General features: G+C 40.0%; 1 protein-coding gene across 2 annotated transcripts in view; it reads right to left on the reverse strand.

Annotated features, from left to right (window-relative positions):
- Nucleotides 1-1,323: 1,323 nt before the first annotated feature.
- LOC117394931 (protein FAM83H-like) overlaps nt 1,324-20,253 on the reverse strand; it is a 64,903-nt gene continuing 45,973 nt past the window's right edge. For both annotated transcript variants that reach the window (XM_059012957.1, XM_033993694.3), the window contains 2 exons: nt 11,795-11,919; nt 1,324-9,169 (listed from right to left, as the gene is read on the reverse strand). In XM_059012957.1, the coding sequence (XP_058868940.1) occupies nt 6,301-9,169; nt 11,795-11,919 (2,994 nt within the window). In that variant the 3' untranslated portion in view covers nt 1,324-6,300. The remainder of the gene's footprint in view (nt 9,170-11,794; nt 11,920-20,253) is intronic.

Consider the following 20,253-nt stretch of genomic DNA (forward strand, 5'->3'; position numbering starts at 1 on the left):
GTTTTGTAATTAAAGGTGATATAAAAACTTAGATTTGGTGGACTGTCTGCGCCAGATTTCTTGCAGATTTAATTGCATTCCAACTGCAATCCCTCCTAAAACAGATATCTGTTGAGATGGTTAAAGCCTGCCGCACACAGCCTGACTCAAGCCATCCCGACTCATCTCATCTGAGTTTGGACAGATTCTGCAGTTTTGGTTTGATGTCACAAATGAGTTTTTCCTGACTGGGCGTCGCACACTGCTAAGACTGAATTACTGACCACAACTAGATACCAATGATTAATATGTATGCAAATTTAATTAATACTGACCTGTACACATTTTTGTATTAACTTAGCACAACATAGAATTAGGAGGCAGTGTGCTCCAGTGGTTAAAGTCCAAGATTTGTAACCAGGTTACCGGTTCAAATCCCACCCCTGCCACTGACTCACTGTGTGACCCTCAGCAAGTCACTTAGTCTCCTTGTGCTCCTTCCTGCAGATGAGATGTTAAATCAATGTCCTATTGTAAGTGACTCTGCATATAATGCGCAGTTCACAGCCTACCTCTGTAAAGTGCTTTGTGATGGTGGTCCACTATGAAATGCAACCAAAAGCAGCGCTTAGCCTATTAATTTAGCTACTGACCATTTACATTGTGCAAATGTTTCAGGCAGCATTTGACTTTTTGTATAGTTTGTCTACTAAACTTTAGCCTGTGGTAAATAAAATCCAACCTGTTAATTTTTATTTGACTTTGTTTTTTTTTTTTCTCAGCGTGTGGATCTAGGGGCTTGTGATTTGTGACCTATTGGAGATCGATGGCAAGCACCAACAGAGAAGAGGGCAACAGTGTGGAGTAGTGGTTAGGGCTCTGGACTCTTGACCGGAGGGTTGTGGGTTCAATCCCAGGTGGGGGACACTCCTGCTGTACCCTTGAGCAAGGTACTTTACCTAGATTGCTCCAGTAAAAACCCAACTGTATAAATGGGTAATTGTGTGTAAAAAAATAATAATGTAATTGTATGTAAAAATAATGTGATATCTTGTAAGTATACTGTAACTACTGTACAGTATACAGGGAAATAGAAAACAACTTGCTATGGTAGAAAAACATATTTAAAAAATCAGTATAATGTAGCATATAAAATTGATTTTAAATTAATTGAATGGGACCCAGAATTCCGTAAGTGTTTGATCTGTTCCCAGTCTTACTGTGTGCCTCATTATCAGAGGTGGAACAGGACACTAAAGCTTACAGTAAAACCTGGAATGGATACAGAAAAGAGAAACCTGACTGAAGGGAAAGAAGTAACAAACAGCAGCAGACACCACAAGATTTTTCTTGTAAAGCAAGTTTTTTATTAGACAATAATAAACAAGCCAAAAATAGCTGAGGTCCTTTATTCTGTACAACCAATTTCCTCCCACGGTAGTTCTGTAATGTGCAATTCTGGAAGAAGCAGGAGAAACTTTCTCAGCTGTTACTGTACCACAATATATCCACAGGCCCAATAAAGCTCTAGCATGCTCCAATATAAACAGGTTCTGTCCTTTAACTCTGTGTGTCAGAAGCTTGACAACCAGAGCTTTCACCAAAGCTTGTAGTGAGTCGTGCAAAAAAGAGGATTCACAGATAATTCTTTGTATTTTGTTACTGACCCATCACTACAACGTGTCTAATTTTATAATTAACACTGGGATTAAGTTTTAATTACGGCAGCACTATCTTGCAGCGGCTTATCAAATAACAAAAAACATAAGTTATTTGGTATTTTATAAGGACAGCGATGCCAGAACAAAAATGTTATCCCAGAACAAGTTTCTTTTCAGCCCTTTTTGCGTGTTTACGGTGATGGATCCAGCGTAACTATGAAGAATGATCAGCTATCTTATGAATAGGTTAACTGGTCAGTGCCTACAGAGTATTCGAGAGACAGCGAACACAAAGCATGGCCCGCTGTTACATTGCAACATAGTGTGCACCCCCAGGGCAGCATTCCACCTTCCAATTCTACAAGGGGAGTTGGAACACTGGCCCTCGTCGGCTGGTGCTTCAATTTCTCCACTCCCTGATACCAGATCCTGGTACATTTTTCTTGATTTACTTTCGATATACAAATACAACTCAGAATAATATGAAACCCTGCAAAATAATTATAATGAATCCTGTAGAACATATACATTTAAAAACATTAATTAATATTGACACCCCCACCTCCTGCTGCTTAGAAGGTATGATTTTATATATAGTTTTATTATACATATAAATGGCAAAACAGAAATTAAAAATACACATTATTAAGAATTTTCCTGATAAGATAGTAATATGTTGGGCCTGATTCACTCAGGTGTTTTATTTGTTTAATAAACTGTAGTCCCTTTAATTAGCTGTACCACCAGTTTCACTTTTCCCCGCATCACTAATAAAGTTTTGCATCACCTAGAATTTTAGGATTGATACATCATTTAAAAAAGACTATGTGAACATAACTTAGAGCTTATATTTAACATCATGTACTCAAAGAAACTACAAAATGATATTGCAAAAGTCTACTGGAAGCCATAATAGTACATGTTACATTTCGAAATGTCAAATTTTCCAATTGTCAGTTTTTCGTTACGTATATGGAAAACTACAAAGCAGTTTGCGACTTTATGAAGTAAAATTAGTTAATTCTACAGGGTGATGCAAAACCTTTGGCCATAGCTGTACATCTGGGGCAACTGTGAAAAAGGCACTCAACCTAACTAACCTGATCCAAAAAAACACACACATAGAAAATAGATATTTTTCCCCACTATATATAATAAATGAAAAATAGAACTGATATGATGAAAAACAAAGATTACAGGTTAAGTACCTATGATTAACAGATTTTGTGGCATTTAGTCCCAGATCAGCACATGGTCAAAATAATTTGTAAACAGATTCATCTGGAGTACAGCACCGCTAGAAATCACAACAACGAGAGGCTTTCGCCTGAACAACTGCATGGTTTCAAAATGTCTTAAACTTACTGCTAAATTCAGTGTAAAACAAAACCGAGATTGTCCCTTACTGCAAGCCATTCACAGTGATACTACTACAGCTATGGCCGAAAGTTTTGCATCGCCTCGACTTTTAGGACCGAGATAAAAAAATCTAATAAAATAAAATAAAAAAATCTTACATGAACATACTTTTATTTAACATCATGTAATCACATAAACTACCAAATTATACCACAAAAGTCTACCGGAAGTCATAACAGTATTACAGTATTTCATGTTAATGTAATATTATTCAGAAGGTTTCATTCGACTTTATGAAGCTAAATTAGTTATAATTCTATAGTGGGGTGATAACTTTTGGCCAAAGCTGTATAGCTTTGTGAGTGTTGACTCTTATTTCAATCTAATCCAGCCTGAAATTTTATATTGCAGTGAATCTAATATTTAAAAAAAAAACGGATCCACTATTGTCATAATACCTCATAACCTAACAAAAAAAAAAAACTATGAAAAAAAGTCAGATTGTGTCTTCACTGAACAATAAGGCTGTATATATTTACAGAAATACTGAGTTAAATTCTACTTTTATAAATTAAAAGATGTTAAATAAGCCAATTATGTTTTGCAAACATTTCATGAATTTCAAATGTGATTGATCATAAAATAGTAAAAGACCTTCCACAGGGGATTGCAATTAATTCGATTTCCTGGTGAATCACCCATTGGCTGTATTGGGTTACTTACTGTAAATCTAGGGGTAGATTTGATGTACTCTGATCCCTGGTACAGTTCTTCAGAACACTCTCTCAGTGTTCTTTAGTATGTTCTAACATATCATTTTACAAAACTGTATACTACTGTATACGTTTCATATAATACATACAAAAATGAAATCCAAAAAAAAACCCAGTTGGCATTTCTCATTAGCATTAGAATTTTTGTAGTAGACATATAGAACACAGTATAAGATATACTTATGGATAATTTCTCATTCTGAAGGAAAAACCTACAGTAGTAAACTAAGAAGCACACTAGTGCTCAGTACTCCATGCTGTAAACATCATTCAACAATTTGGTGTTAGATACAGAATCTCCTGCTAAGGTTTCTGTTGTGGTTTTAAATCTTTTTCATAATTCAAGCATGTTGCAAACAGATTTTACATCTAGAATGGGTTACACTAACACTACTGGTCTTAGACTTCCAGGACTGCGTTTTCCACTGTGTGAAATCACAAACAAATTGCCCACTCCATAGTAAATGTGCAATACGGGCAATTTGTCCACTGTGAAAAATAGACCTCAAAGTAATCAAACTACACTAAACCAATCACGCGACCCCCCCCCCCCCCCCCCAGTACTTTGACAAAGATTTATTGGCTTTAATAAAGTGAATTTAATACAGTTTTTTATGGCACTTATAATAGACTGCTGTGCTTTTCTTGATATAACTTACTTTCAAATGCCTTGCTGAACATCTGCACCCAGTGTTTCTATGAAAATGATATGTGGATGCAATAATCCTATCCTATTTGGCAACGGTTAAATCATTAGAATTAAAATATTAATAATAACAATAACAATAATAATAAATTATATAAAAACATGTTAGACCATGTATTAGTTGCACCAGGTTTAGTAAGCTTTTGCTCCAGTGAAAAAGATTTGCACCTCTCATTTCTCCTAAAAAGGAAGAACTAAAAACTGATGAGTGAAAAACTATGGTTGATTTCCCAGAACCTGAATTGCACTAAATTTCGGAATATCTGAAGTAACATTAGGTGGTCCAAAATTAGCACTAGTAGGGTCAAGGTGTGGTGGAATTATTATATCAAATTTGGAAGGTCTGGCCCATCCCTGTGAGATGTATTTGTAAATATTACCCATCATTATGATTAGCAAATGAATGATGGGACACTGCCTGCTAGGTGGTGCAACAGTGGAGTAAAAGCGTTCAAATTCTGGTCCCTTGTTCCTTGCTCATCTGTTTTTTGGACCCTGCTGAGCTATACGATTCAGGCCCTCATTTAGTACAAGAAATTAGTGTTCAGTGTAATCACTTCCATTGTTCTGTACAAATTGCTGAAGACATATTGACAAAATTCCCAAATCAAATGAGAAATCCATTATCCTTAACCCCTCCAAGCAGCACAACATTAATACTGGATTTACCTGTCTCTGCATCTGGAGTACCGTAGCATCTAGGCTGAAACCGGCATGAACCATACCTGCCCACGGGTATTAGGTCAGCTGGATTTTCAGGTATTTAAGGACAACTTGAGGGTCCGCTCCCTCTATCATGTTCAAGGTGTTGTCATACAGGTAAAACAGTAAATTAAAAAGCAGTTGGTTATTTGTTTTTGTAGCTTCCTTCAGCTGTGAGCAGTATAAGCACATTCAAACTCCAGAGGTGCAGAGGAAGATATCCATTAGTTTGCTGGTAGTGTAGATAACCTTCTGCCTGTATTACAATGTCCAAAAGAAAAGCCATATAAATATGTTTATACATTTCAAAGTACCTACTGTACATGGTAATAAGAAGAGCAGGCCAGTATAAGGTAGCAACTAGGATCGAGTCAGCAACAAGCAGCAGAATTTTCCTGAGTTTTAAATAAGAGGGGAGATCAGTTAGGTAAGTGACCGTGATCCCCCTCTCCCCCAAATAAAAATTCTGCTTTAGCTTTTAACATACTGTAATCTCGTTTTAAATCTTGCAAGCGGAGTCTCCAATAGAAATAAAGGAATGTGCTGTCATTCAGTAGTTGGTGCGGGTTTAAAGTATTGAGAACTAATCAGGACATTACCCAGCAGCACTGGGACATGTATTTATTATTATTTTTGTAGTAGGTTTTATTTTTTAATGGGAAAAGGGTAAAGTCAATGTGAATTGATTAACCATTTCCACAGTTTTTTCCGGTGTTTATTGGCTATCCACCAATTTAATTTTTTTTGTATCAGGGGTGTTTTATCGGGTTTTATCAGTTAAAACCGAAAATCAGAAGCCCTAAATATAAATCAAGTATATTAAAAAGTTAAGTGTATTTGTCTGTAGGTCACCTGCCACTGGTTTGCCATCATTCCAGGATATAAGAATTTAAAAAAAAGTTAGCAGATAAACTGCTGCAGAGTTAATTATAATCTCAGCTGTGGCAAAGTATTCCTTTGAGAAAGTAAAATTGGGAAGAATATATGCAAAAAAGACACAGAGATCATTCTGTAAGTTTTTCTGTAAATCATTATTGTTGTTATTATTACTATTATTGTGGTCAATATTTCCGTAGCATGAAGTGGTGTTTGTCAGTATTGTGTACTCAGAACTGCAGCATTATTTTTTGCTTTTGAAAAGTCCCAGCTTGAGTTTGCCCATCATCGATTCCTTGCTGACGTCCGTTTTCCCATCCTCCTCAGAGCCATAGTCCGTCCCAGATTTGGGTGCTTCCTCCTTGTTCTTGTAGAAGACCTCGAACCGGCTGTAGACCTTCTTCTCCTTGCGCATACTGTCCATCTTCTTGATGAGCTTGTCCCGCTCCTCCGGGTTGGTCTGCGGCTTCTGAAACCGGTTCTTGGTCAGGAAGCTTTCAGGCCTATGGACAGACTGAGAATTGTTCTCCGAGCTAGAAACATCGCTGGACTCTTCTGTGTTGTTGTTGGAAGCCTGTTTGGCCATTTCTATCCTGTTCTTCTGGCTGTTGGCGGAGATCTGCTCCAGGATGACCTTGGTGTCATCTCGGAGGTTGCTGCTGTAGAGCACATTAGAGGTGGAGGATGTGAGCCTGTTCTGGCTGCTCTTGGGTGGGGATGACTGAGAGGATTTGTGGGTATTGTCCTCTTTGTTCTCCACTGTTTCTGGACTCTCCACGTTAGTTGTCTTGGTGGAACTCTGTTCCTCTGACACTTCAGCGACTGTGGCCATGGGCGGGGCAGAAGAATTATCCTCACCAACCTTCTTATCTACCTTCTGTCCGAGGAATTCTTTGAGCTTTTGTGATCCCTTCTTTAGAAATTCTATGGCCTTTGGATCCTGCTTGCCCTTCTCATCCAGGAGATTTAGTGAGGTGTTGGAGCCGTGGACTTTGTTCAGTTTCTCCACAGACTCCCCCCGAGCCAAGGACGAACTGCTCTGGCTGCGGGACTTTTTCAGCTCCCTCTTCTGGGAGTCAGTAGCATCAGTAATAACTATAGTCTGCGAGGACACTTTGAGAGGAGGAGGCTTGGTTGGCTTTGCAGGTGGGGCTGGGGGTTCTGTATTAAATACTTCAACAGCAGGTTTGACCTCGTTTTGTATGGAATGCTGTGTGACCTCCTTGTGTGTGGCTGGCTGTGGCTCTGGTGTTTTTGCTGGTTTAGATACATTGCTTATAACTGCAGGCTTTTTGTTGGCAGGCTCAGGCACTTTGCTATTTGAGTCGACAGTTGTTTTAGCTGCTTTGCGTTTGGCGGCTAACTCTTTGAAAAAGGAAAGTCTGACACTGGGGTCATTCATGTTGACCATGTCCGTGGTCGCTGTTGATGTTCCACTGGGGACTTCGCTCAGGTCTTCCGGTGGAGAAACTTTTTCTGGTTTCTCTGGTGGAGGAACCTTTTGTGGGTTGACTAGAGGAGAAACCTTAGTGCTAGCCTTATTCTGGTCAGTCAATTGGAATTCAAAAGGCTCCCGTGCGATGGATCTCCTCTTCTCAAGAATCTCAGCAATAGTCATTGAGGGCTTAAGGGGGTCTTTCTCCTCCTTTGACTCGCCTATTGACTGCTCATTCTGGGTAAGCAATGATGAACTGTGCTGCTCCTGCTTGGACGAACTGAAGATCAGTGAAGATCTTAACCTGGAGCTCCTCTGAAGCAGAGGGTTCAATCTATGCCTTATGGATTCATGCTTTGAAAGGGTGACCTCCCCTAGTTTCTTACTCTCTGTCTCCTCGCCAGTTTCTGGTGTTGACCCCGAAGCTGGAGAATCTTTCACAGTCTCTGAAACAACCATCCTCGTGAAACGTGGGGGCTCGCTAGGCTTAAAAGTGGGCATCTTTGGAGCCTCTCTTGTGAGGAATCTGGGGACAGATGGTTCTGGACCAGTAAACAGCTCTTCTGAAGGTTGGGGGCTGTCATTGAAGGCTTCCAGCTCTGTTATAGGCTGCTGTGCACCCTCCTCTCTGGAGTCTTCGTATGCACTGAGGTAAGAGGATATCCTCCACTTTCTCAGCCCCTGATTCCCACTGGAATCTTGTGGCTGCCTGTCCAAGCTGGACTCATAGAACAGCTGGTTCTGATCGGGGGGTTGCTTTTGCGTCGGGGACATTTGGCAGACGTAGGGGTGACCCATGTTTTGGCTCCTCTGAGTGGCCTGCCCTTGCCATCTTTCCCCTGAAACAAGTGGATTCTCAGAGCCATGCTTCACCTCTTTGGAAGCATTGGAAGGAACGTAATCCAGCCGAGCTTGGTAGCCACCAATGTCCTGCGGTTCCATCCTGGGCATCTCCTGGGGAAATCTGGAGTCATCAGGAAATTCCTCCATTTGCTGGTACCCCATGCGGCTGCTCCTGATTTTCTCAAAAATACCCTGTCCCGAGCCCGGCCCCTCTTGCATGTTGTGATCGAAAGGCCTGTCGATCTGATAGACTTGTTGTCTCTGGAAGTGGCTGCTCTGGGCCTCCATTTCTTCCACGTTGTTCATTACCCTTTGCCTCATGAACTGCTTGGAGGAGGAGTAGCTCTCACGTGTCCCCTCAGCAAAGCTGTGCCTCTTGTATGCCTCCAGCTCCATCTTCTTGGTCGCCATCATTGATTTGCCGGGATCCATAAAGGAGCGCTCCATATTGAACTGCGCAAACTTACTGTTGAACATCTGCATGGAGGACCCTTCCATGGTGTTGTGGAATGGGTCTTCCCGCCTGAAGTGCAGTGGCAAATCCCGGTCACGGTCCATCCTGTTGTCAAAGGAGTAAGTGGGGTGCTGGGAGGCCAGGGATCCCTCCATCTGGAGGTAATGCATGGGCTTCATGACAGGTGGAGCCCTCATATGGCTTCTGTACTGGTTAGAGTCATAGAGGCTCTCCCCAGGCATCGGCACCAGTGCGTTCTCCAGAACCAACGGCTGGGATTGGGCAAACAGGATGCGGAACTCCTCATCGAACGTGGCCACTAGCTCCCCCAGGAACATGTGGGCAATGCAGCGGTGGATCTTCTCGAATGACCACATGAAGCTGCAGAGAGAGAGAGAGAGAGGAATTGCGCATTTTGAATAAGTAAGAAATCAAGAGCATTTCGGTTTTTTTTTTAAATAGGTTTTATAATCTGTTAAGCACAGGCAAATAATTGAGTGACAAAGTGGAAACTAGCTCTCTGTCCATCTGCTGGAAGATATTGATTCTTTATACCTGGAATCCATTTATGATCTGTAGCGAGAGCTCTGGGACAAGATGTGGCACTCCAGGTTTGTAACTGTGACTGGACCAAGGTGACAACGGTCAGGGGTCTGAAGAATTATCAAGGGAGAAAGAGATGCCTGAGAGAAGGGGCAGAGGCCTCGCATTGATCAGTACTTCTTACGAAGCTGGTCAAGTCAAACGAGTGAAATCCAGTGACAGTATGCACACCACAGTTTGTAGGATATCAGCACCCCTGTTATAGACAAGGGTAATTCCAATAGGAGTACAACCAGCGATGAAACCAATAATCCTAGTGAGCCTAGTAATACGAGCCAGCCTAGGAGAAAAAGGAACCTTAATAGGCACAAACCAAGGGTTAAGTGGCTAAGAGCCTATGAGAAAATGGCTTGGCACATAGTTGACATAAACCTTTGCTTTTTATTGGAGAAGTTAAGTGGAACAGTAAAGGAAGCGGGGTACATTTGGGGATACCATTTATGCATATGGGAATGAGAGGTTTGGAGTAGAAGATAGAAAGCAATGAATAACTAAGATTCCAGGAAAGTCCAGACAGCAGCTGGAGATTGAACATCTGGTTAGAGAAAGGAGGAAATTGAGGAAGCAATGGAGGAGGGCTGAAAATAAAAAAGTCAGATGGAGGCCCTCATCCACTTCTGCAAAGTGATCTAAAACAGAAGTTTGGAAGTTGCAGAGAGCGTAGCAAGAACCAGCTTTTATAAAGATCTATTCAAATTTGTGAATAGCTTATTCACCAGCATAAACAATGGTATATTTACAGCAACTAAGCCAGAGTTGGAGAGATATCTTGGAGACATACGCTGATCCAAGAATATCAGAGGGGAGCCTAAAAATCTCGAGGAGGTTGAAGAAGATAGTGTGGTTAAAACAGTTAGCAAGGGAGTGGTCTTTATCTCCAAAGAAAAATAATCTAGCAGCATCAGCCAATTCCGTCCAATTTCCCTGTTAAACGTGGATGGTAAGATATTCTTCAGCATTGTGGCACAACGGTTGTCAAATTGTATACTGAAGAACTGCATGATAGACACCTCCATACAGAAAGTTGGTATCCCAGGCTTTCTGGGATGCTTGGAGCATGTCAGTGGCAACAGTTGGCAGTTTCTCAAAGTTGGAATCATGGCAGGTCACAATTTCACCACTGGACTTTACCATGGCAACGGAAGTTATTATTAGGGACTCAAAATGGGTAGTGGGAGAATGGCTGGCTTCTGCCGCCACTTAGAGCATACTTGGATGACCTGACCACCATGACTACAACGGTAGCCTGCACCAATTGGTTACTTGGCAAACTAGCAAATAACATCAGATGGGCTCTTTGACAGAAAGACAATGATTCTTGGTGGTAAATCTCCCTCCCGACCTGTGAGGGCGCTAAGTAGCAATGACCGAGTACTTTGGACTTTTTGGCCTGACAATTCATTCCATGGTCGGTCATCTAGGAAGGACAGAGCTTCGATACACAAATGCATTGACCCGGAAGGGAAATGATGCGACAGCCACGGATTGGAGGACGGTATATTAAGGGGACGAAGCAACGTGATCGGTTCCTTCGCTTTGGTTAACAGTAAACAACCCAGAAGGATGGAAAACCCCTGTGATTGCTGTTCGTGAGTGTTTATTTGTTTTTGGTTACTAATTCTATTGGTTTATTGTTAGTAGACACCTAAACAAGTTTCGGAGCTGTTGCCGAGGGCCAGCAAAAACCCAGAACAACACTGCACAAATTGTCACCAGATCCCACCCCGAGCACTACAATGCGCACCTGGTGACTGGTGACCATGCTTGTATATTGTGGGAGAGATACATGTTGTTATTATTTGGAGCTGCAACCCGTGTTATTTTTATTTTTTCTTGTTTTCTCCTCAATTTGGAAAGCCCAATTATTATTTTTTTTTTTACTTCAACCTGGCTCACCGCTGCCACCCCCGTGCTGACTCGGGAGAGATGAAGACGGACACATGCATCCTCCGAAACGTGTGCAGTCAGCCGTCCGCTTCATTTCACTCTGCAGGCCCGCCATGCAGCCACCACAGAGCTACAGCGTCGGAGGAACACGCAGCTCTGGGCAACTTACAGGCAGGCCCGCAGATGCCCGGCCAGTCTACATGGGTCACTGGTGCGTGGTGAGCCGAGGACACCCTGGCCGACCTAAGCCCTCCCCACCCGGGCAGCGCTTGGCCAGTTGTGCACCGCCCCCTGGGAACTCCCATCCACGACTTGAACTGGCGATCTCCAGGCTATAGGGCGCATCCTGCACTCCACGTGGAGTGCCTTTACCGGATGCGCCACTCGGGAGCCTGTGTAAAAGACACCTGGTTTAGAAATGATAGCTAGAGGTGTGAAAATATCATCTGTGAGCTGGTAAGTGGAAAATCTCTTTTCAAAAATCACAGAACTGTTGCTGAAAGGTTAATCTCCTACCTGTAGTTTCCGCTCAGCACAGCTCTGCAGTCCACCAGCAGGAATCGCTCCATCACCTGGCCCTTGAATGACTTCCCAGTGCGGCAGAAATAGGTGATGCCAGCCACCGTCCTCACCCGCATGAACTGAAACACACAGAGACAACATCAAGTCAACTGAAATACAGGCACAGAGCCAATCTTACACAGCAGCGAGACATGCTCCACTTCACCAAACACCATGCAACACTGTAAGAATCGACAACAGCATTGTTGCATCACTGTTAAGTGGTTGAGGTTACTAGGTAGTTTATTTCTTGATATATGCTTCAACAGTTTTGAATTAAGATATATGAGCAAAATATGTTCTGCTCTATTTATAGTTGCAGACAAAAGTATTGGCACCCTACACTTAACAGAAGATAATTCAAGAAAACGTTAAATACAAGCACTTATAGCCTTTTCACACTTGCACACCAGAGCAGTGCCGAGCGCTCACGGTACGGCTAGTTTCATACTTGTCATTTTGTCGAGCCGAGCCGTAACCGAGAAAATCTGGCCTCGCAAGATATCTGGTACTGGCTTTGTGCTGAGTAAGGCTGGGGGCGGGGTTAACTCGTACTGTCCGAAACAATAAAGTCTACCAACAGATTTCACAGGAATTGAGAAATACGGGACTAAGTGTTGTGAAAAAATAAAAAAATAAAACACGATTACAAAAAACCTAAAGATCCTAACAATAAAGCGGGTCAGACAGCAAAAAAAGTAAATTTTATGATTTCATGGACGCAGTTCTTGGTCACAAACATGCAACGACTGATATGGTCATTTATTTAACATTGCATGTACAAAAACAAGTTGTAAAGAAAAATATCTGTAAATATGTTACGTTTAGATTTTGTTTTTAAAAGGCCTACTTTAAATCTATTTTTCTGAATGTTTACTGACATTTTTCAAATACTATCTGTAACGTTTTAAAGTTATTATTATTAGTAGTAGTTAATCTAACTTTAATAATATGAAATAATATGATTTTATTTGCATTCAGAAACATGTGAACAACAAATACAAAGTTTTTTTTTATTTTTTCACCACACTGTTTCGCGCTGCGCAGTGCTTAATTTGTGCCGGGGCCCAGCCCCGGAACCTCTGGGCGTGCAGAGTCACATTCCTGGTGCCTCTAGTTAAAAATCTCATAAAATGCTTTCTTTTTAAATTCTCAACACAGTTGTATCAAGTCTGCAAGTTCTTGCGTGTGCACTAAAGAGAGACAGTCCGCTGCCATGTTTGTAGCCTACTTTAAAATTACTTTACGATTTCAGCTTGAGTGCCTTTAAGTAAGATGACACTGGCTGCAACTCTATTGTCGTTTTTTATACACAAATAAGCTTTCTTGATTTGAAAAACATGAACAATACAAGTAACTGCTTACACTACTTGGTTTGATTAAATGAGTAGTACACAACAAAATATGAAAGCTGAACATTAATTTCAACAAAGAACGGCAACTTTTTAATGAAAAAAAAACTGTAGCCTACTTCAATAGGATCATTAGTCTGCTATATCATATTAAACCAAAACAATAAAAAAAATAACAACGATCTGGTTCTCTCTTGCCTTTTTCAATGAATATAATTCAATTAATAGAGAATAAAACCATCCTAAGATAACAACTACCGAACTACCCTTTTTGTAATCTACCAGCGACTTCTGTTGCATACACATCGCTGATATTAATAGTGCAGTCTGTGTAAACCAATGTTCATGTTGGGGTGTGTATTTATTATTATTTTTTTAATCAATGTCGTCCTTCTGGATGCCCTCTGAATGCATTTTAATTTTTTATTTTTTAAATCCACCCGTGCTGGGTGGGCTCGGCTTTGTTCGGTTCAGGTGTGCAAGTGTGAAAAGGCTATTAGTGAACATTAGCCACTAGAACACAACAAAAAGACCAACATTCACAATTTCTGGTAGTTTAACAAACATTCTTTATTAAAAAATAAAAATAAAAAGCATATTAGCAAAAGTACTGGCACCCCTGCTTTAGTATTTTGTGTAGCTCAGCCAGATTCCTTCAACTCAGACACATTGGATACACAATGCTTGGCTACAGCTTTTTTCAGATCAGTCCAAAGATTTCTATTAGACTCAGATCTGGTCATTAAAAGGCCATTCCAAAACTTATCTTATTTTTCTTCAAGAATTCCACACTTGATTTAGTCACATGCTTTGGGTCGTTGTTGTGTTGGAAGATAAACTGTTTGTCAAACAGCCTATGAGCAGATGGTATCATTGTACTTTGTAGAATGTTTTGATACATGGCTGCATTAATTTGATAGTCAATCACATGAATGTCTCCAGTCCTTGAACTGCTAAAACACACTCATATCATGATCAAACCATCTCCATGTTTAACTCTAGGTACAAGGTTTTCTTTACGGAAGATGTTCCTCTTTTTTCTCCAAACATACTATGGTCCATTTTTGGGGAACAGTTCTATTTTAGAAGAGACAAGAGAATTTGTTTGAAGAATGCTTCAGATTCCTGTCCATATTTATTGGCTTATTTAAGACGGTTTGCTTTATAAGTGGTTTGCAGCAAGGTCCACATGTATATAACTTTGTATAACAAATCTTTCATGCACTATTATGCCTGATGCTTCTAAATCTTTCTTAGCTTTTAATCTTGGATATTTTTTTAGCTGCTCGGACTATTCTCCTACCTGCTATATTTGTTGTGGATTTTCTGTAGCTATTTTCTTTGCTACGAGTGCTTTTTTTGAACATGAATCCAACTCCTTTGTCTTGACCATCATCTGCTGTTTGCCAAAATGTTGTTCTTCAACAGATGTTGAAAATAATTACCACTTTCTCTGGCTATTGACTTTATAATGCAGCATAATTACTACGTAATGGTTTTCAATTAATAAATACATATTTTAAATTAGTTCTATTCAATTTGTACAGACTTTTAGGCTGTGTTCACACTGGACCTGTTTAAAGGGTTTGGTCTGCGATTCGGTACTTTTGGTGTTAAGTGTTAACAACAAAGTCCGCTTGGGAAACAAACCGTACCACCTAATGCGGTTGTCTCGGTCCGTTTGGCAAACACACCAAGTCTGGTTCGCTTGCTAAACGTCAACGTGAACAACTGCTGGACTCGGCCCCTTTGCACATATGAAACAACCATACAAGGTAACCTGACTTGGAAGTAAACATTTTGTGTGTAGTTTAGTTCATATTCTGGGAAAACAAGTAGAGCAAAAACAAAATCTCTTGGCGCTACATTAGAGATTGTCCCAGTTTTCAGCCTTCATCTTTTGTCCCGATTGGAAACAGTATTTTTAAATCATTCCGTTTTTTTTTTTACAAAACAGTATTGGTGTGTTCAGCATGTTACTAGCAAAGTAATGTATTAGGTTGTGTTAGCGCCATTCAAAAATAAAACAGGGGTGTAAAATTCATATCGTTTGACGCCCGGGACAACAAGATGAGTGTGCGGGACAACAAGATGAGTGTGCGGGACAACAAGATGAGTGTGCGGGACAACAAGATGAGTGTGCGGGACAACAAGATGTGTTTGCGGGTGTGGCAAAGTGGTTGCTGATTAAGACCAGATGCAGAGGTGATGCAGTGCAGAAACAATCGCACGTGAAAACTGTAATCCAATTTGGAAAATGTTCTTTTTATTTTAACAGAAATCCTGGTCTGGCGACCAAACAATAATCCTCCAGCAATACACCCCTGGAGTAAAGCTCGGCAGGAGAATAATAACGATTTGTAAACACAAACAAATAATAATACGTTATCCGCTCCCACAATACTACTAACACAAATCACCAGTCCGGGTGCATGCAGTAGTGCTCAAGGTGGGTGATAACAAATAACAGTGACTGTGGTGTTGTTGTTCCGGGTAGTGCTGGCCCAAGGCGACAGCTCCGGAGACGTGTTAGCCGTCTAGTGAATTTACAAACAAAAGACAATTACTAACAGTGCTACAAACAAACAAAACACTCACGAATATTTATTATTTATTTTTGGGAACTCTCCCGGTCCTTCCAGTTCCGTGCGTCTCTGAAACCAAGCGAAGGAACCGATTACAAGTCTCTGTCCCCTTTTTATGCTGTCACGCATGACCCCTTGGTAAGCTAATGCAGCTGCCTTACAATCAGCAGCTGCTACATTGTTTACCTTCTGGGTCAATACGTTCTTGCAACAGAAACTCGCCTTCTTCCAGACTGGCCAACTCCCCGACCCGGGAAAGAACTGTCAGTCCAGCCCGTCAAAAGAACTCTGTCCTTGCTGCTTAGCGCCCTCACAGGTCGGGAGGGAGATTTACAACCAGAACTCATTATATTTCTGTCACAGCGGGACAAGATGATGTGTGTGCGGGACAACAAGATGTGAGTGAGGGACAACAAGTTTTACTGTTACTTTGCCCTTCAGACAAGTACATTTTTTCTTTTTTTGTCACAACGTTCTGTTGCTAGAAAAACTCCCGTAGATTTCTAGGGAGTCACGCACTCTAAATCTCAAAGCAAAAATATATACAGAGTATACAAAACAGATATCCTTTTAATTCACAAACCCTCAGTCACACACAGTAACATACATATTTAAATTAATGCAAAAATACTATTACATTGCATCTGTGTACAGTAGAAGCCCAGTCAAGTTTAACAATGTATTTTTTTTTTAAAAGCTACTTAATCTCGAGTGGCTTTAGATTTGTAAAGCTATACATTGACTTAATTATTTAATACAACTTTGCACTGTAAGACCGACAGACTGTGACTGAAACGCCCACAAAACAAAATTATTTCCATTTATCCGATGGCCATATAGGAAACCAAAACGTATTAAACAAGCGTCATCACCGTTCTTCTGGGTAATGTAGTTTAGAAACCAGTTCTTTAACCCTTCCACTTGAAAGTATACCGTATTATACCTTTCTAAACAGCTGAGAATCTGAAGATTATTGAGAATAACGTTTTCACTACGATGAAATATACCCTACGATTACCTAGTTTAAATGTAAAAAATACGTTTTAAAATGTACTCAAATTCATTTTTCTTTAGAAATGTCTCTAAGTGTAATTTAGCGATCTCCTACCTAAAAACTGTAACTCAGTGGTATCACTGTATCAGTGGTAGCCACAACTCTCAGGAAGTAAGATCAGAAAGAATTTTATAAATACCGTGTCTGGTTTTCATTTTACACCAAATTGTTTGATGGGTGTGTAATGTGAAGTAGTTCGCCATCAGATAGATCTGTCAACTCATCAACATCTTCTGTAAAAAAAACAAACATTTTCTTTCCGGTCGGTAAGCATTCTTGGTAGTGTAAAGCAATTTAGTATGACCTCCGGTAATGCTGCTCTTTAAAATCAAGGTATATATGGCAATCAAAACCTAAGATACTGAAATGCTGCACCTCATAATAAAAGGTATCTTTATTGGCCTGGTGCATGAAATCGGACGTAGTTTGAATCTTTTTAGTTTAATTATTATTTTTGTTTTGCCATGTGTCATGCACAAAAAATTAGATGGGCTCAGTTTTGGCAAGTATGTTTGGACTGAATTACGTTTTCTTTATTTGATTTCATGAAGCAAAAATTATTATTAATCACTAATTGATTGTGTTCATCGTTTCATAAAAGCAAAATCTGAAAAGTTGTATTCTACTTGTGTGCGTGTTTTGTGGGATGGTGAGGGGGCAAGGAGATTTCTAAGAAGGACAAGTAGATTTTTTTAGCATTTTGTCACTAGGACAAGAAGTTTTTTTTCAAAAATTGCACACCCCTGAAACATTCAAACATTCACATTCATGTTTTGAGATGACAATATAAAGAAAATAATGAGTTATGATCTGCAATAAATATACCTGATGTTTAATTTTTCAACTATTATTGTGTTATTATATGCAGTTATTTTAACGGCTTCATAGTTGCTACGGCATCAGTGAATTAAAGAAAAAAAGTCCCAGTTTTTATGCAAATCTGGTAACCCTAAATTACATGGACAGTGCGAGAAACTAAAGCTCTCATAGAAATGTAGTCAGACAGCAAATGAACTGGACAGAACTCAAAATTTTCTCTAAAATAGTAATACTCTAAAAATAGTAATTCTCAAATGACTTTGTTTAATGCCTACAGAGGAGAACAGTGCAGTACTGCGTAACTGAATACTGCATTACTCTCTTACTGCAGACATTCAACTAATGTATTAAAGGTTGGGTGCAATGACATAAAGTCATTGCTGAGTGCAGCTAAACTTTCTATACATGTCCTGAAAGTTTCATTCACATTCGTTATTTATAAAGTGGAAAAAAAGGCAAATTTGTGGTTTGACCGTTTTCAAAAACCTTCGAGACCTCTACCTGGAAGAGCGCGCGTGCGTGACATCACACCAGGACATTCACTGTTGTAAACAAATGCAGTAGATGGAGGACAGAAGTGAAAGCGATGTTACCGGTTTGGATGTTTTAGCATCTTAAAATCAAACAGATCAGAAATGTTGGTCTTGTGCTTCATTTATATTGGCTTCACAATGTAAAAAACGCTTGTTTACATTTGCACTTACTTCTCTCTCTTCCGTGGTTTGTTGTAGTCTGTTGATGGTAGAGTAGTACAGAACGAGGTTGTTTTTTGTGGCAGTTTCAGGTTTTTTAATTTGAATTTGTTTCTTGGCAGTATTTTCACGTCTGCTTTTAGTGATAAGCTTGTGCCAAGCATCCTTATTCAGACAGTGAATTTATTTTGAAGAATATCACTTGATTGTTGCATCTATGCATCCCTGCTGTAGCGCGGTACTGGAACTTAGTTATTAATCAAACAAACTTAATCAAACATAAAGGTTAAATGATCAATTGTATGTTTCGACTACGCCACACTCAATGGTGAGGGACCTCTAATTATCTCCTGCACAGGTATTTACCTGGGCATAACATCAGTGACTGATAGGAAGTATACAAAAAAATTGTTATTGTTACCTTTTTTTTTTTTAATAAGATGTTCAATTTACTTGAGTAACACCAGAATTTACATAATAGTCCAGTCAATTACATAGCATCACACACACACACACACACACACAATCCAATAACCTTCACTGTCTATGTAGGCTATGCCTTGCTGCAAAGGTTCTTAAGGCTGGTTTATACTTCCGACTGCGACCCCATTTTTTTTATAACTAACTAAAAGAATCTTGTTTTCATCTGATTGGGTTAAAAAAAAATGATGTCATGGGAAAAAGAGTACAATAATCCTAATAATGTTCTGTTTGTTAACTTGTGTCTTTTCCATGCTTGGAGGGACATACAGGTAGTGAACAAAAAATGGAAACACCAATGTAAAGTCACTTAATAGGGCGTTGGGCCACTATGGTATCCCACTCTGTGGAGTTCTCGGTGGACCGTTTTTGATGAAACTGGCTGCTCGTGCCCCAGGTTGAAATTTGCAGTCAATTGATCTGCAGTTGCTCACCTGTTTTGCCTGTTGCACTTCGAATTAATGCACGGATATCACGATCCTGGAGTATGCACTTCCACCCACTGTTGCCCTTTGCTGATGATGTCTTTCCCTCGGAGTTCCATGCCGACATCACCTTAGACACCGTTGCTCGTGAAACATCAGAAAGTTGAGCTGTCTTGGTCACTGAAGCTCCTGCCAAACGCCAATCACCCCTCTTTCAAAGTCACTGAGGTCTCCTCTTGCAGCCATGCTAGCCATAATTATAGGCAACCAGGCCTGTCCAGCATTTTTATACATGACCCTAAGCATGCTGGGATGTTATTTGCTTAACGCATGAGCCACACCTGTGTGGAAGCCCTTGCTTTCAATATACTTGATGTCCCTCATTTACCCAGGTGTTTCCATTTTTTTGTTCACAACCTGTAGTTCCTAATTTTCTCTACCATATTAAAAAAAATCTCAGTTGTAATTATGCAAACCAAGACTTCGACTGACTATTTTTACTCACAAACGAATGAAGAAATTGGCAACTTCTTCATTTTAAATTACAAAATTACAGCAGATTTCTGGTTGAACAGCTGCTCAGGCAGACCACACCTGTCATTATCAGCTCCTCTACTCAACCAACACCAGTGTCTATTAAACTGTCAATCTGGAAATAAAGGGATTCAACTTTGTACCATCCACATTTTGATATTTTTTGTATTTATTACCAGTTTAATATCATATGTGGCGTTTAGCAGAATTCTCTTTTGCCATTTCTGCTTTGATCATCATTTTTCCACTTAGGTTATGCTTAGACCAGGCTTACTAACTAACATCCTCTTTCAACCCACGGGAATTCGCTTCTGATAAGATTCATCAGTTTTAGAAATGGTAACTAGGGGTTTGCAACTGTGTCAGTAGTGAGATAGTAAATGGAAGAATCTCTTTACTATATCAAAGTTTACTATATCAAAGTTTCAGAGGGAGAGACATTTCAGATGCACAGCCCTGGTGGTAATTTTTCA

This window comes from Acipenser ruthenus, chromosome 3 (genome assembly GCF_902713425.1).
Source record: "Acipenser ruthenus chromosome 3, fAciRut3.2 maternal haplotype, whole genome shotgun sequence".
NCBI lineage: Eukaryota > Metazoa > Chordata > Actinopteri > Acipenseriformes > Acipenseridae > Acipenser > Acipenser ruthenus.